Source organism: Anomaloglossus baeobatrachus, chromosome 5, assembly GCF_048569485.1.
Source record: "Anomaloglossus baeobatrachus isolate aAnoBae1 chromosome 5, aAnoBae1.hap1, whole genome shotgun sequence".
NCBI classification, from domain to species: domain Eukaryota; kingdom Metazoa; phylum Chordata; class Amphibia; order Anura; family Aromobatidae; genus Anomaloglossus; species Anomaloglossus baeobatrachus.
Window position 1 is genome coordinate 265,817,543 of NC_134357.1, and position 17,132 is coordinate 265,834,674.

At 42.5% G+C, this 17,132-nt stretch overlaps 1 protein-coding gene across 3 annotated transcripts in view; it reads right to left on the bottom strand.

Annotated features, from left to right (window-relative positions):
* Window positions 1-398: 398 nt before the first annotated feature.
* The window catches only part of LOC142311211 (uncharacterized), a 42,844-nt gene continuing 26,110 nt past the window's right edge, over window positions 399-17,132 (bottom strand). For all 3 annotated transcript variants that reach the window (XM_075349412.1, XM_075349410.1, XM_075349411.1), the window contains exons 4-9: window positions 15,811-15,934; window positions 14,938-15,029; window positions 14,752-14,845; window positions 12,489-12,586; window positions 12,188-12,326; window positions 399-6,516 (exon numbers count right to left, since the gene is read on the bottom strand). In XM_075349412.1, the coding sequence (XP_075205527.1) occupies window positions 4,958-6,516; window positions 12,188-12,326; window positions 12,489-12,586; window positions 14,752-14,845; window positions 14,938-15,029; window positions 15,811-15,934 (2,106 nt within the window). In that variant the 3' untranslated portion in view covers window positions 399-4,957. The remainder of the gene's footprint in view (window positions 6,517-12,187; window positions 12,327-12,488; window positions 12,587-14,751; window positions 14,846-14,937; window positions 15,030-15,810; window positions 15,935-17,132) is intronic.

Sequence of the window (17,132 nt, forward strand, 5' to 3'; positions counted from 1 at the left end):
TTAAGTTGGGATGGAAGTTATTGTTGAACTCTATACACAGTGTATACAGAAAGCTGTCAATCAGTGGTAAGGCCAGGGTTATAAAGAACTCCGAATTTAGAAAACTGGAAGAAAATAAAACTGATTTGATCAAAACTACAGCACGCGAGTACAGTAAGTGACACTTCATTGGAATCAGGATCTCTGCCTCTACCCCATGCTGTTCTCTGATGGGGAAGCAAAAACCTGGTGGAAGATTCTTTTTACTTCATAAACAAAAATTATCTTTTCTTTCAACCAAATGTCCCAATGGACATTTTATGATTAGGCCCGGCGTACACGCTTGACTTTCCAGATATACTCCAGTCAAACTTCAAAAACAAAAGATTTAATTGTCTAATACAATAATATACTTGAACTGGTATAAACAAGCATTTAACGTGAAACACATCTGAGGAAAGAATGGGCACGTGTTGGCAGATTTCAGGTTATCAAATGTTAATACGCTTCACTTACCGCAGTACAAAATTGTTCAAATAACAAAAATAATATTATAGAAATTAACCCCATTTGTCACATACTTGTGTTTGAGAACGCGTCAAGCTTCAATATCATGTAGCAGCATAAACGCCAAAACGTGGGATGATCATTTTTCCCCAAACAAATTACCAAGGGAAAAAGGTTGGCTTCAGCACCTAATCATGATCAACTGGCTTTATTGTCCCATCGGAAATACAGATACAGCAGCAACAATTCAACCCCTATTATAGATCTAGATCTTTCTCAATCTATACAATAGTGCACAGGCCTCTAAATTAACAACTGTGCGCACCCTGGCGTAACATTATAGTCTAGGTGTGTATGTATTGAGCACACTCAGGCGCTATATCAGATACGGCATACACCAGTTGGAATTAAAATTGAAAATAGCCCTGTCAGGAGCTGAAAGGGAGGTGAGCAGCTTTCTGCAGTATAGAAATCAATGTAGAGAGGTGGCTGTGATGTCAGGAGTTAACTCCTACCCCAGAATGTAACTACAGCACACTCTAGACCAGGATCTGGTGGCTCAGTTCCATGCAAACGATCTGTACATTATAAAACAGGGGTCCCCATCCGGTGGCTTGGTAGCCATGTGTGGCTAGCGGGCCTGCGATGTCTGGCTCATGGGCCCGCGATGTGCAGGTAATGGCTGTCTGTTAGCTTCTTGCATTAACAAGCAGTTATGAAAAGCTGGTCTCCAGAATCTGACTTTTGTGAGTAGCCCAGCACAAAAAAAATCAAATGTAGAAACATATATACTAGCCAAAAGGTTGGAGAAATAAATTAAGTATAGTAAGCTAGAGATCGGCTGATACTGCAAGTTAAAGTGTTGCTGAAGATAGATGCAATAGTATGGCGAGAGTGCCTATTGTGAGTATACCAAATGGAGCAAGAGTGGACAGTGGACATACCATTAATGCATCCTGTGGGGGCACACAGGGATCAAAGAGGCAACGGTACCCCTTCCACTTCCAAAGCAGGTGAAATTGTGCATTATGAGGAGCTATTGGACTGTAAAGGACCCATATATTGTTCTTGCTCATGGTCTCTCTGAAATGGAGGCATGCTGTGAACATCTGGATTTAAGTATACTGCCACAGTGTAATTTCAACGCTCATAGTCATGTGGTCCTGATGGTTGCCTTTGCAACTTGAGGTAATGTAATGGCACCTGGGTCTGCCAATAATGATGGCCTGTTGGGAAGTTAGCGACATTTTAGTGAAAAAAAAGGGTAATGTTTCATACCATTAGCGTTATTTCCTATGAAACACTCAAAGGTTTCACAAACTTCCTGACAGTAGTTTTGAATACTTTGAGGCAGTGGTGACCGCTAATAGTGGCAGATCACGCGTCCGCTACGGAGCCCATGATTCCAGGTAGAGGTCCTAGTTTTGACGGCAACACCGGGCCCCTGTCAGCCAGTGTGAAGCTTTCAGTATACCTGTACCCTGAATGCAGATACAATTTGAATACAATAATGGAACAGGTAGCCATCAGCTCTCTGTTCTATAATTTTCTCAAGGTGTCTGAGGTCTGACATCTCAGCACAGCGGATGTGATGACATCACTACATGGCATCCCACTGTGCAAAGCTTCATGATACAAAATGTAGAGACCAGAGCAGTGGAAGAACTTCGAGTTCTCTTATAATTTTATTAGTGGGTAGCTATAATTCTTTCTGTGGGGCTATACGGTGGGATCATAATACTGTAAGGTTCAGTGAGGGCCGTTATACTGTATGAAGGGCTGTGGGGGCAATAATACTATGTGGAGAGTTGTGAAAGGGGCATTATACTGTGTAGAGGGTAGTGAGGCAACAATTTTCTGTATGGAGGAACTATTATACAGTGTGTAGGGCTGTTTGGGGCCATTATACTGTGTGCAGGGCTGCGTGGGGGACATTGTACTGTGTAGAGGGATCTGTGGGGGTCATTTTACTGTATGGTGGGATGTGTTGGGGATATTGTTGAGTCATGATACTCTACGTGAAAGAGTTCACTGTGTGGGTATCATACTGTGTTTGTGGACCATTTTTATTGGCATCATACTTTATGGGGGCCCGGAAAGAGGTAACATATTGTGTGAGAACCCTAAGGGGGTTCAAAAGGGGAAAATTACTTTATAAGTCCTGTAATACATTTCTCGCTCTGTCTTAAAAAGCTGGGAGATACTGCCTTCAGTGACTACGCCTGTGCACTGAGATCCCCACCATTTTTTGGGATGGTGGTGGTGCAGGGGCCTCCAATGATGCCCTTTACTATGGGGCCCCATGATTACTATGTACACTCCTGCTTTAACACTAGAAGTCCCAGCGAGGGGTCATTTAACATTTCTACCATTGAAACCCTATGGTGCTCGAAATTCCTGGGACTTCTAGTATTAAAGGGTGCTATATTCAAAATATTACTTTGGTGGTTTTCTAATTTATTGGCTAAAGTCACTTCAAAACTGAATAGGTCTCTGAAAATAGTTTGGAACATTTTTTTGAAGAAGAGAAGAAAAAAATAAAAAATAAAAACCCTACTAAACATTTAACCCATTGAAAATCCTTTATATACAGTGTAGTGAAGGTGTATTAATATACTCACGATTGCATTCAGCTCCTCTCTGGTCCTCTTCTAGTTCACGTGACGAAGATTCTGACGAGCTGGCTCACATTGCTCTCTATAGTAAAAACCATTTTATTATATATGCAAATGTAGGGGCTTTGATGCATCCTTGGCGTGGCCAAGTGCTGGGTGCATTATTCTGGCCCCTCAATTACCATAATCCCTTGTGATTATTGATAGCACTGGATGGATTGCTGCCTGTATTGTATTCTCAGCCATGCATGTACTGATACTGAAGATGCCAAGAGCTTACACAAATGTCAATGTGTGCGGCACCTTAAGATTCCCCTTTCTCGTCTACAGTGACCGATTGCTGCACACCGTAAACAGCAGTGGGTGGATGATGCTGACAGGACAGAGATGAGAGCATGATCTGACAGTGTGTGTGTATGTGTGTGTGTGTGTGTGTGTGTGTGTGTGTGTGTGTGTGCGCAGTGGCCAATGATATTCATATGCATCATAAAGAACCTGCACACACTTACATTGAGTGAGCTCTTGGCACCTGCAATGTGAATACAAGCAGGGCTGAGGATTGTCAGCGCTGTTAATCATCCCGAGTGGAGGGGCGGAGAATGGTAACTGAGGGGACACACAAGGATATACCGAGAATTTATCCACACCAAGGGTGCACTAAAGACCTCGAATTTACAGTAATAACAGAAAAGAAGTAAAATCTGTCAATAGGCATGATTTTTATAGGGGCAAAAGCCCCTATATGGATGGATAAGTGCTCAGGTTTATAAACATTCAAACTTTAGAAATAGTTAATTTCTGAATATTTGTGTCAAATATCCAATAGTTTTTATAAATTTAAAAAAAACAAACAAACAAACAAAACAACCACAGAACACAGCATATGAACCAAAATTTGCCAATAACAAAGTACAATGTGTCACAAAACCGTCCCACCTATCTCAGAATCACTGAATATGTTGAAACATCTCTGGATTATTACCACAGTGACTTGTCAGATTAGAAATATTGGGCTTGGTCACTATACGGTTAAACAGGGGGGCTTTGCACTTTTCCATTAGCTTGACAAACACCCAGACCTATATTAGGGGGTCAAAATGTTGCCGCCGTTTATGTAGTTGGGTTGTCGTAATAAAGCAGGTTAATCATTACTGAATTCTGAAGCCAACTTCTTTTACCTATCAGCACATCAGACCAAAATACAGTGGTGGGCCTAATGCAAAATTATCTATAAATACCAAGCTTAGGCAAAATGTATATACAAAGATGATTTGGGGCAGAACCAGACCAGAATTAATATTAACTGGGGTGTATAGAGCGTCAGCAAACTAGCTGACCGATGAGCTATCTGATCTACCAAATCATAAATCATATTTGACCTTAAATAGCATAATTATGACTTTGATATAACAGAATTGCAATATGTTTTCCCCTCTGGACAGTCATCAGTAAATTGGCTTGGACAAATAAGTGTTAACATTTTCTCCATGGATAATCGAGTATAGGTTGGGCAGTGCCTACTCTTCCAGTACTTTATGTTGACCATAGCAAATCAAATTCAGATTTGTACATTGTTCTTGAAATTTGTTTGGACTAAAAGGAAGAACACTTTTTCTTTTTAAACAGAATCTCCAAGACACACGGCAAAAGGATGGAAATCTGGTCATTTGATCAGAAGACAACGTTTTACCACTTCAAAAACACAGTAAGGCTCTTTTTGATTCCCTATACCTTCTTTGATTCTAGCCATCATTGTTCTCACAAAATTTCAATTTCGGAGCGGAAAATCAAGGAAATTCAATGACAACTTAAAGTTCTGAAACTTGAAAGGACTGATTGTGCCAGAGTCAGATGTCCTAAATACTTTGATTTGTGCTTAAAATATTTTCTGGATTTTGATAAAGCACTGGTTTCTCCTCTTTGTGAATTCTCTGATGGTCAGCAAAAAACGATTTCCTTGAAAAACACTTTCCACATTCCAAACAAGAAAACGGTTTCTTTTTGCCGTGAATTTTTTTGTGGTCAACAAGAACAGACTTCTTAGAAAAGCATTTGCCACATTCCAAACATGAAAATGGCTTCTCCCCTGTGTGACTCCTTTGATGCTCAACAAGATCTAATTTCCTGTTAAAACCTCTTCCACATTCTAAACATGAAAACTTCTTTGTTGCTGTGTGAATTTTTTGATGGTCAACAAAAACTGATTTTTTGGAAAAAGATTTTCCACATTCTAAACATGAAAATGGTTTCTCCCCCGTGTGAATTCTCTGATGTTCAGCAAGAACTGATTTACGGGTAAAACATTTACCACAATCCAAACATAAAAATGGCTTATCTCCTGTGTGAGTTTTTTGATGGTCAACAAGACCTGACTTCTGGGTAAAACATTTCCCACATTCCAAGCATGAAAAAGGCTTTTCTCCTCTATGAATTTTCTGATGTTCAACGAGCCCCCACTTCTGGTTAAAACCTTTCCCACATTCTACACAGTTGTAAGGCTTCTCCCCTGTGTGAAGAATCTGATGCTCAACAAGAGATGATTTTCTATTAAACGTTTTTCCACATTCCAAACATGAAAATGGCTTCCCAGTGTGAGTCCTCTGATGATCAACAAGACTTGATTTCTTAGTAAATCGTTTCCCACAGTCCAAACATGAAAACGGCTTCTCTCCTGTATGCATTTTTTGATGGTCAACAAGACCCGATTTCTGGGTGTAGCATTTTCCGCAGTCTGAACATGAAAACAGCTTCTCCCCCGTGTGTATTCTCTGATGTTTAACAAGATCAGATTTAAGAGTAAAACATCTTCCACATTCCAAACAAGAAAATGGCTTCTCCCCTGTGTGAATTTTTTCATGTTTAGCAAGATCTTGCTTCTGGGTAAAACATTTCCTACACTCCAGACATGAAAATGGCCTTTCTCCTGTATGTATTCTGTGATGTCTTACAAGATCTGATTTATGGATAAAACTTTTTTCACATTTTGAACATGAAAATGGCCTCTCTCCTGTGTGAATTTTCTGATGTTCAATAAGACATGACTTCTGGGTAAAGCATTTGCTACATTTCGAGCATGAAAATGGTTTTTCACCTGTGTGAGTTTTTTGATGCCCAAGGAGTCCCGACTTTTGGCTGAAGCATTTCCCACAGAGGGAACATAAAAATGGCTTCTCCCCAGTGTGTGTTCTCTGGTGCTGAACTAGATTTGCTTTTCTGGCAAATCTTTTCCCACAATCTAGACACAAAAACGGTTTATCTCCAGTGTGAATTTCTTGATGTTTAACCAGATCTATTTTGTGTACAAACCATTTCTCACATTCCAAACATGAAAATTTTTTCGCTCCTGTAGAATTTTGAGTAACAGCTGTATCTTTTTCACTAACAGGAGATAAAAATTGATTCTTGCTGTGCCCATCTGTGGGGAAAAAAAAAAAAAGAAAAATGATTTCTTTAGAAAAATTTAAGCTAATATATTTTTATTTATTTTTTTTAAACATACCAAGAAATGGTTACCGTAATTTTCATAATAAGCCGACATATGTGCACATATGAGGACTAATGCTACTTCAGGCCAATTTCAAAAGTTTTCCCCATTGCAAGCTGTATATTTTAATCTGCAATTTACTGAGCTGCTGAGTGGAGACTTGCTGCTATGAGGTCTCCCATGCTCAGCACAGGACACAAAGAGGGACTCCTGCTCTTCATTCCTTAGTTAGCATATACACAGAAGCAGCAGATGTGTGGAGGACATTGAACAACACTAGCGATCAGCGTAGATGTGACTCCATCTCTAGGCTTTGATAAAAGGCTTGTTAGAAAGCTGAGCACTCTATTCTGTGTCTCCGTTTAGCGGTTTTCTCAATCTGCTCCTCTGCGTTTTTGTTTTTTGTTTGCTTGTTTTTCAGAAGGCATGGTGAGTTTAGGAGGCAAGTGAAGAAATGGTTAATAGAAATTGGCTGAAAGAAGCCAGTTTCTTTGATGATATATTACAAACATTGTTACCTTCGCCTGTGCTATTGTGGATAAAATATAGTTCCCATAGATCGAGTCTGTAGTCCTATTGAAAAACCTCTAGGTCTGAGAAAAAAAAAAAAAAGCTAGGACATGGACCACCTAATGTATTGTGATTGTCACACGTTTTTCACATCATGCTCTCATCTTGCCCACATTAAGATCACCATCATATTTGGAGTACTATGCTATTACTTTTATCTCTCTCCCAAAAGCTACAATTTGGCCACTTGTACACCATCTTATTTTTGCCTAATTCTGAAATCATTTTTTTCTTCTCCACAAACGTCTTCAGACACAATAATATGGTGCCCAATTGATTTCCAAGGGTGGAACGTGTTTCAAAGTGTTTTGCTCTGCCATACAATGGTATGTGATAGTGATCTTAATGCAGGCACAATATCATTTTATTTTAAGGGCAAGAATGATAGGAGCCATGAAATTTTATCCAGTTCTCATTAATGTTTCTTGCTGCATGCTTTTGTTTTTTGACCCTGTAGTAGAGGGAGTAGCCTTGGTACTTGTTTTCAGTCTAACTACTTGTCCTTTTCGCGCCTTTCCCGATCATCTGGTTTGTGGTCCATCACTTATTATTTTATATTCGGCTAACCATTATAACTTCTCTGATCTAAAATTTTTGCTTTTTAAGCCACGCTAATCCTCAAAATAAATACCCAGTTGACTACGGGCCAAAATTTACTTTTTTATATTTTCCAATCTACTACAACAACTAATGTATACTACATCATCACATGCCAAATTTCCTTTTTTACACTGCAACAATGATTATTTGCTGAATTTCTGAATATTAGATCACTTCATACTGTTATACACTATTTTGTTTTACTTAAAGGACTCTCTTCCCATTTCCTTTTAAAGAGTTAATCTCATGATCATAAATGGTTAAAACTGCAAAGTGTTTGGAAAACCAAGCAAATGTGCTACTAATGTGTTATTAAACATTCTCTCCATTCTCAAGAATATGGGAATTTTTAATTTAATTATAGCAAATATATCTCTCTGTCTCTCTCTCTTATATACATATACACAGTACAGACCAAATGTTTGGACACACCTTCTCATTCAAAGAGTTTTCATTATTTTCATGACTCTGAAAATTGTAGATTCACATTGAAGGCATCAAAACTATGAATTAACACACATGGAATGAAATACTTAATAAAAAAAGTGTGAAAAAACTGAAAATATGTTTTATATTCTAGGTTCTTTAAAGTAGCCACCTTTTACTTTGATTACTGCTTTGCACACTCTTGGCATTCTCTTGATGAGCTTCAAGAGGTAGTCACCGGAAATGGTTTTCACTTCACAGGTGTGCCCTGTCAGGTTTAATAAGTGGGATTTCTCGCCTTATAAATGGGGTTGGGACCATCAGTTGTGTTGTGCAGAAGTCTGGTGGATACACAGCTGATAGTCCTACTGAATAGACTGTTAGAATTTGTATTATGGCAAGAAAAAAGCAGCTAAGTAAATAAAAACGAGTGGCCATCATTACTTTAAGAAATGAAGGTCAGTCATTCCAAAAAATTGGGAAAACTTTGAAAGTTTCCCCAAGTGCAGTGTCAAAAACCATCAAACGCTACAAAGAAACTGGCTCACATGAGGACCACCCCAGGAAAGGAAGACCAAGAGTCACCTCTGCTGCGGAGAATAAGTTTATCCGAGTCACCAGCCTCAGAAATCGCAGGTTAACAACAGCTCAGATTAGAGACCAGGTCAATGCCACACAGAGTTCTAGCAGCAGACACATCTCTAGAACAACCGTTAAGAGAAGACTTTGTGCAGCAGGCCTTCATGGTAAAATAGCTGCTAGGAAACCACTGCTAAGGACAGGCAACAAGCAGAAGAGACTTGTTTGGGCTAAAGAACACAAGGAATGGACATTAGACCAGTGGAAATCTGTGCTTTGGTTTGATGAGTCCAAATTTGAGATCTTTGGATCCAACCACCGTGTCTTTGTGCGACGCAGAAAAGGTGAACGGATGGACTCTACATGCCTGGTTCCCACCGTGAAGCATGGAGGAGGAGGTGTGATAGTGTGGGGATGCTTTGCTGGTGACACTGTTGGGGATTTATTCAAAATTGAAGGCATACTGAACCAGCATGGCTACCACAGCATCTTGCAGCGGCATGCTATGCCATCCGGTTTGCGTTTAGTTGGACCATAATTTATTTTTCAACAGGACAATGACCCCAAACACACGTGCAGGCTGTGTAAGGGTTATTTGACTAAGAAGGAGAGTGATAGGGTGCTACGCCAGATGACCTGGCCTCCACAGTCATCAGACCTGAATCCAATCGAGATGGTTTGGGGTGAGCTGGACTGCAGAGTGAAGGCAAAAGGGCTAACAAGTGCCAAGCATCTTTGGGAACTCCTTCAAGACGTGTTGGAAGACCATTTCCGGTGACTACCTCTTGAAGCTCATCAAGAGAATATGCTAAGAGTGTGCAAAGCCGTAATCAAAGCAAAAGGTGGCTACGTTGAAGAACCTAGAATATAAGACATATTTTCAGTTGTTTCACACTTTTTTGTTAAGTATTTCATTCCACATGTGTTAATTCAAAGTCTTGGTGCCTTCAATGTGAATCTACAATTTTCAGAGTCATGAAAATAAAAAAAGACTCTTTGAATGAGAAGGTGTGTCCAAACTTTTGGTCTGTACTGATATTTTATATATATATATATATATATATACACACACACACATACATACATATACACACACACACACACACACACACACACACACACAGTGCGATTTGGCTTGTGTATCCGGCTTACAGCTCACACACTCGCACCCCAAGAGTCTGCCCACTCCACCTATCCTACAAAGCACCATCTTGGGACTCCAATACAGTCTCAGGATGGATAAATCACAATTTTTCCCTCCTAACAGCTCACTTAGTATGTGATATCTTAAGACTTTTGTTTTTTCAGTCCATGATATTACAGAAGATAAAGCTACAGGTGCTGACACGGACACCACTCAGACTCAGTGCACTATAAGGAAGCAATATGTTACATAATGTATTCATTTATTCTAATGTACTGTATTTTTCGGACTATAAGACGCAGCAGACCATAAGACGCACCCTGGTTTTAGAGAAGGAAAATAAAACTTTAAGCAAAAAATGTGGTCATGACACACTGTTATGGGGCGATGATCTGCTGCTGACACTATTATGGAGGTAATGTTCCCAAATTCTCTACTACTTACTCCATCCTGGTAATGATCCTCCTGCCTTGTGTATATATTTATGTCCCTCATCCTGGTATAGCCCCATCCTGGTATGTGCTCCCATCCTGCTATATATGCCATCATTCTGCTATATACGCCATCATCCTGCTCATATACTCCCATCATCCTGCTCATATACCCCATTATCCTGCTCATATACTCCCATCATCCTGCTCATATACCCCCATCATCCTGTTCATATACCCCTATCATCCTGCTCATATACCCCCTTCATCCTGCTCATATACCCCTTTCATCCTGCTCATATACTCCCATCATCCTGCTCATATACCCCCATCATCCTGCTCATATACCCCCATCATCCTGTTCATATACCCCCCATCATCCTGCTCATATACCCCCATCATCCTGTTCATATACCCCCCATCATCCTGCTCATATACCCCCATCATCCTGCTCATATACCCCCATCATCCTGCTCATATACCCCCATCATCCTGCTCATATACCCCCATCCTGCGGCACACACAAAAAAAAAATTAAACATTTACACTCACCTTTCCTCGTTTCACGCAGCGTCGCTCCTCCTCCTGTCTGTGCCGGCAGCGCTGTGTTGAGCCGGCCATGTTCCCTGCAGCATCACGATGTCCTCCAGTCAGCCGGCACGGTTGTGTGGCCACACGTGCGCACAGCGATGATGTCATCGTTGTGAGCCCTGCTAGTTTCCATACAGCCGGGCCGGCAGACTGGAGGACATCGCGATGCTGCAGGGGAATGGTGAGTACATTGATTCACTGCGCCCCGCGCTGATGATGATGTGCGGGGGGCAGTGAATACAGCCGCACATGATCACTCCAGGCTGTAGTTGCCAGGGGTGATCACAACCGGCTGATAATTATGCGCGTGTCCCCGCCCATCACCCCGCCCACCTGTCAGTGCCGGCTTCAGCGCTGAGGGATGATGGGCGGGAGGATGGGCGTGCATATGTAATGAGCGGGCCCACGTGGTCACGACAGGCGCTGCTGCAGCCTGCTCGTGCCCCTGATGACCCGCTCCACTGCAGCACCCTCATTCCCCGCAGCCATGCCCTACATTCAGACCATTAGACGCACCCCCCAATTTCCTCCAACATTTGGGGGGAAAAAGTGCGTCTTATGGTCCGAAAAATACGGTAATCTAACCCTCTGGAATGCCCAGATTCATCCTCTATGGACAAAGGCACTAATTGATAAGATTATTTTTATTCTCTGTGCAGCATGTGCATTACCTCTGTGGCTTCTGCTCCCTCTAGTCCTTGTAAAACTTGCCGAGGACGTGCTCCATTACATCATTATTCAGCGGACACATGTATGCGGGGCTGTGCGTGACTGACAGGCTAGCTACCGGTCAAAGCACAGACAGGAAATCTCTATACTCTGTGCTTTGAACGGACTATAGTAGGAAGTAAGGAGCTGGAGCTTACATTGCCAAATTAATGTTATATAATAGCTCCAACGTGGGAAGAAAAAGGTCAAGCCACATCACAGTGATAAGTGTATGTCACATTCCAGACCATACAGCCTACATTTATGTACTTTTCATACTCCTTTACATCTATTGTTCTTAAATTATTAGTTTAACACCTCTTCAGTTTGGTCCATCATATGCATGTTGAATAAATATAAGATCAGTGTGTGTCCAATTCTTAGCATCCTGGCTGACCTGCTATTTCAGGAGGTACAGCTCCATACTTTTAGTAGTGGCAGCGTCTTGTTATGAATCACTATAGATTTGACCTCTCTTTTCCTTCTGGTATTGGTAGTGTGAGATAGGAGAGGGTATGATTTCCTCCTAAACTAAAATAACTTGATACCTCACCTATGCCTATAAATACAGGAATTTCTTCTTGTTCCTCTTTACACTGCGGATCAGCTGAACAATTCAATTCTTCTTCTTCTTCCTCCTCCTCTTCTTCTTTATCAACAACTTCAACTTTAATATCAAGCAGATCATCATCCTGATTCAAAGCATAAAAGAAATAATGTACAAGTTAGAGTTAATGGCTAGACACCAGCAATAAATGAGATAATTGGCTAAATTCTACCCCTAAGAGTGACCAAAAGGCCTACACAGCTGTAGGATTATGTTGAGTGCACGGTGAGACACCAGCAGTAAGTACCTGATGATCCTCTGAAGCATTAGAATCTTCACCTAGATCTTCTGGGGAACAGAGCGGACTGGAGCAGGTTTCTACTGATTCTCTCTTACTGGATCCATCTGTTAAGAACAAAATTTACCTGTTTTGATGTAACTGCGGACTCTCCTAGATTTGGGAAGAACCAAGGACTACTGTGACCAATCTTGCACATCTGTTTGAGCTCTACTATATATGTAAAGTCAAGAATTCCAACTACTTGTTTCTCCAGTCTAGAGAAGAGCATCTCTCCAATTTTACACTAGCTACCGTGTTTCCCCGAAAATAAGACCTCCCCAGATACCCAGATAATAAGACCTAGCAGGAGTGTTCAGTGATGAGTAAGTAAGACATCCCCTGAAAATAAGACCTAGCCGCGGACAATAATGAAGTGTCCGTGCAGCGGTAAAAAAGTTAAAGACACTGCAGGACACTTCATTATATAGACAGCGGACACCCCCTAAAGAGAGAAGAAGAAGACCCCCGATCATACTCACCAGACGCCGGAACAGGTGAGCGCATCAAGGTCCTGCGGCGGAACACACACGCACACATCAGATCAGAACACACACACACACACACACACACACACCACATCCAGAGATATCACTTGCTTCTCGGCGGCGATACTGTGCAGTGCAGTGAGCTTCCAGGTTCTGCCAGAGGATCACATCGCCGGAAAAATGTGGTATCTCCGGATGTGGTGAGTGTGTGAGCGAGATTGTACCGGTATGTGCGATATCGTGTGTGTGAGTGTATGCGATTGGATGTGTGTGTATGCGATCGATTGGATGTGTGTGTGTATGCTGCCTGATGTGTGAGTGTATGCGATCGGATGTGTGAGTGTCGGCAGGAGGCAGACGGTGTGCAGCACAGCTGCTGGGAGCGACCATTGGAGAGCACAGGGAGGAATAATGTGAAAGCTGTGTGTGTGTGTGTGTGTGTGTGTGTATATATGTATGTATGTGTGTGTGTATGTGTATGTATGCATGCTTTCTGATGTGCGACTGTGTTCTGATGTGTGAATGTCGGCCAGACGCAGGGGAGCACAGCTGCTGGGAGATCACAGGGAGGAATAATGTGGTGTGTGTGTTTGTGTGTGTGAGGCCTCTTTCACACGTCAGTGATTCTGGTACGTTTGTGCTTTTTTTTTAAACGTACCAGAATCACTGACATACGCAGACCCATTATAATGAATGGGTCTGCTCACACGTCAGTGATTTTTCACTGCACGTGTCTCCGTGCTGCGTACCCGCGTGTGCGTGATTGCCGCACGGAGACATGTCCATTTTTTTCTGGCATCACTGATGTTCCATGGACCACGCAGTGGTGTGGTCCGTGAAACACGTGCCAGAAAAAAACGTGCTTTTAAAATAAAAAACATTTTAAATCACCCGGCGTCCAGCGATGTCCTCTGCAGCCCGTGCAGCTTGTTGCCTCTGAGCCGGCTCATTACTGTCGCGCATATTCATGATGCCCGACACAGCCGACCCGGAAGCAGCTGCTGCGGGGGTCAGCGCCGGCCGGATGCTGGACCGCGGGAGCGATCAGCACCATGGAGAGCGGGAGAGGGCGCAGGTGAGTTGATTACTAAGTGCAATCACGGGCCACAGAGAACGGAGCCCGGATTGCACTTAGACAACCCACGTGTGCCGTGATTCACGGCACACGCAGGGACATGTGCGTGTTTTACACGCCAGTGAAAAACGTCAGTGTTTTTCACTGACGTGTGAAACGGGCCTGAGACTGAGAGATCTGATGTATGCGAGTGTCTTTCAGATGTAGGGGAGCACAACTGCTGGGAGATCACAGGGAGGAATGATGTGGAATCTGTGTGTGTGTCTGTAGGAGTATGAGTGAGATGTGATGTGATCTATGCGAGTGTCAGCCAGACACAGGGGAGACGTGCAGCAGACCTGCTGGGAGATCACAGGAGGATCTAAGAGCCATACAGACGCCCGTGGCTTGTAAGTATGACGATCCCGGGAAGGGAGGCTCTGCTTTTTGTGGGGGGAAAACTTACCCCCAACCGTGTCTCCTCGAGAATAAGACACCCCCTGAAAATAAGACCTAGAGCTTTTTTCAGGGTAAAAAAAAAAAATATAAAACCGTGTCTTATTTTCGGGGAAACTGGGTAGCGCCAATCGCTGTCAATCTACAGCCAGACCAACAACTGCATATCATGGTTCCTAAAATATGACTCTTGGGAAACATTAGATTCCATTCTTTAGATCATGCCATCACTTACATGTGATGTTATCAGTAGAATGTTCCATCTCCATAAAAGATGTGTCATCGTCATCATCAAAATCTTCTACTTTTATATTGAGGGTACCATCATGCTGCATTTTCAAAAGAAAAGCAAACGAATAAGAGTCATATAGCTAATATGAAGAATATATTCGGTATCTGTAGAAATCTCTCCTCCATGTACCTGATCATTCTGTGGGAGATCTTTGGCTGTACAAAGTTGGGAATACTGAGAATTATGAGATCCACTTGCTAGATTTCTCTGACTAGATTTATCTGTAGGAAACAAATCCTGATTGTGGATAAATAGATCACACTATTTTTTGGATTATAAGACGCACTTTTCCTCCCAAAAATCTGATAGGAAAATGAAGGGTGCATCTTATAATCCAAATGTAGCTTACAGGAAGGTGGTGGAGAAGGGTAGCAGGAGGCAGGGGCGTTGCTGCAGGTGCTGTGCTGGGTCTGCGGAAGCTGTGCTGCAGGTAGTGAGACAGGGACCATCCTGAAAATGTCGGCGGTGCAAGCTTCAAATAATGGTGCTCTCAGCTGAAGACCTTATCTGCGCATGTGCCATTTCCGGCCCACTGATCTCCCAGCAGCGGACTTAAGGAAAATGCGCCTGGATGTGGTGCGTGCGCAGGTGAGATCTCAGCTTCTCATTGGGCCGATAGCTCAATCTGTGCACGCGCCGACTTTGGGTGCCATTTCTATGAAGCCTGCACCGCTGACAGTTTCTGGATGTTGCCTACCTGACAGCGCCCACAGCGACCATCTAGGAACCCGACGCACCGCCCTGCTCCACCGCCGCCCCTGCCTCCTGTGACCCCTCTCTAATGTTGCTGCCACTCCACCCCGGTAAGACACCACCGGATTGTAACACGGACCCCATTTTTTTACCTTTTTTTTTCCTCTCTAAATTTGGGGAGTGTCTTATAATCCAGTGCGTCTTATAAACTGAAAATATGGTATATACATCTTATATGATGGGTGTATCTAAAATCTAAACTACCATTCAAATTCCATTGTACCTTTATCATTAATAAAAAGTTCTTACCAGAAGCTGTGAGACGTAGATTATTCTCCATAATGGCGTCCTTGTACAGATCTTTGTGTCCTTTTAAGTACTCCCACTCCTCCATAGAGAAATAGATGGTAATATCCTGACACCTTATAGGAACCTGACACACACAATAACAGTCATCATCCAGATATATTATCCCAGGACTCTGCATATCGCATATTTGCTGTCACGTGACTGCTGTTTCCAGCGCTTGTCACCAGAGAATCTTGAGGATTCACAAGTCTGTAGTCACACAGAGTGACTGCGGATTTGTTGTTTTAGGCTGGACAACCCCTTAAATCTTAGGGCTCATAAGCCATAGCCAGCAACAACGCATTTTTCAGGGCATGGTACAGATAGGGACAGACTACTAACACTCTGTTTACCTGTTGATACCTTCAGACACGATGATCTTGACCTGCTGTCTGTGACCAATGTTCAGCACATAGGTTTGGTGTTAAAACAATTAAGCAACAGATACAAAGTCATCCGAACTCACCATCTGAGAGTAATGCAGTCTGTGACCAAAGATTAACAGGAAGGTTTTTTTGTGGAAGCGATCAAATGACAGATAACAGATACAGAAAAATCTTGACTCACCATCTATGATCAATGACCTCCACAAGGATTTGCAAGATCCAACATGTGAGGTTTCTAAAAAGGACTGAACTCAGACATCCATGCTTTACGGTCCATATGCATACTGCAATGCCCAGCCCGGCCATGGGTCTCCTGGCCCAAAACTAACAACATTTATGAGGCTAGCAGTTTAGGTCATGAGGCCCGTGGTCAGTAATGGCCTTGTGAAACACTGAAATCTGAATTCAGCCTTACTTTGTGTTAAAGGGTTATTCTCCAATTGTCTCTTGAGCATCTCAGAGCTATGCAGTCTCCTTATAGTTCCCTCACTTCCTGGCTTCTGGCTTTCCTCCGTAAGCGAGTTCTACACAGTAGCAGAGCTGTAGAGTTAGTAAAGCTATAAAGCCCAGCACAAGTTCTGCTATAACACGTTCATCTAACCGTGTCTTATTCTGGAGTCTACAATTCCATTACTGTATTTACACCTAAAGATAACAGGGTATTTGACCAGTCACACAAGTCGAGACAGTGTAACCCCAGCTGTGATTAGGAGACCTACTCTGAAAGCAGTCAATGCTGCGTGCTGGCAATTTTGCAAGATTTATAACAGCAGCTCAGTCAGGAGCTGAAAGGGTGGGTAAGGGAGATGAGCAGCTAACTGCTGTATAGAAATCCACGGGCTGGAGAGAAGTGGCTGGTATGTTTGGAGTTAACTCCAACCGGCATCACGAACAGCT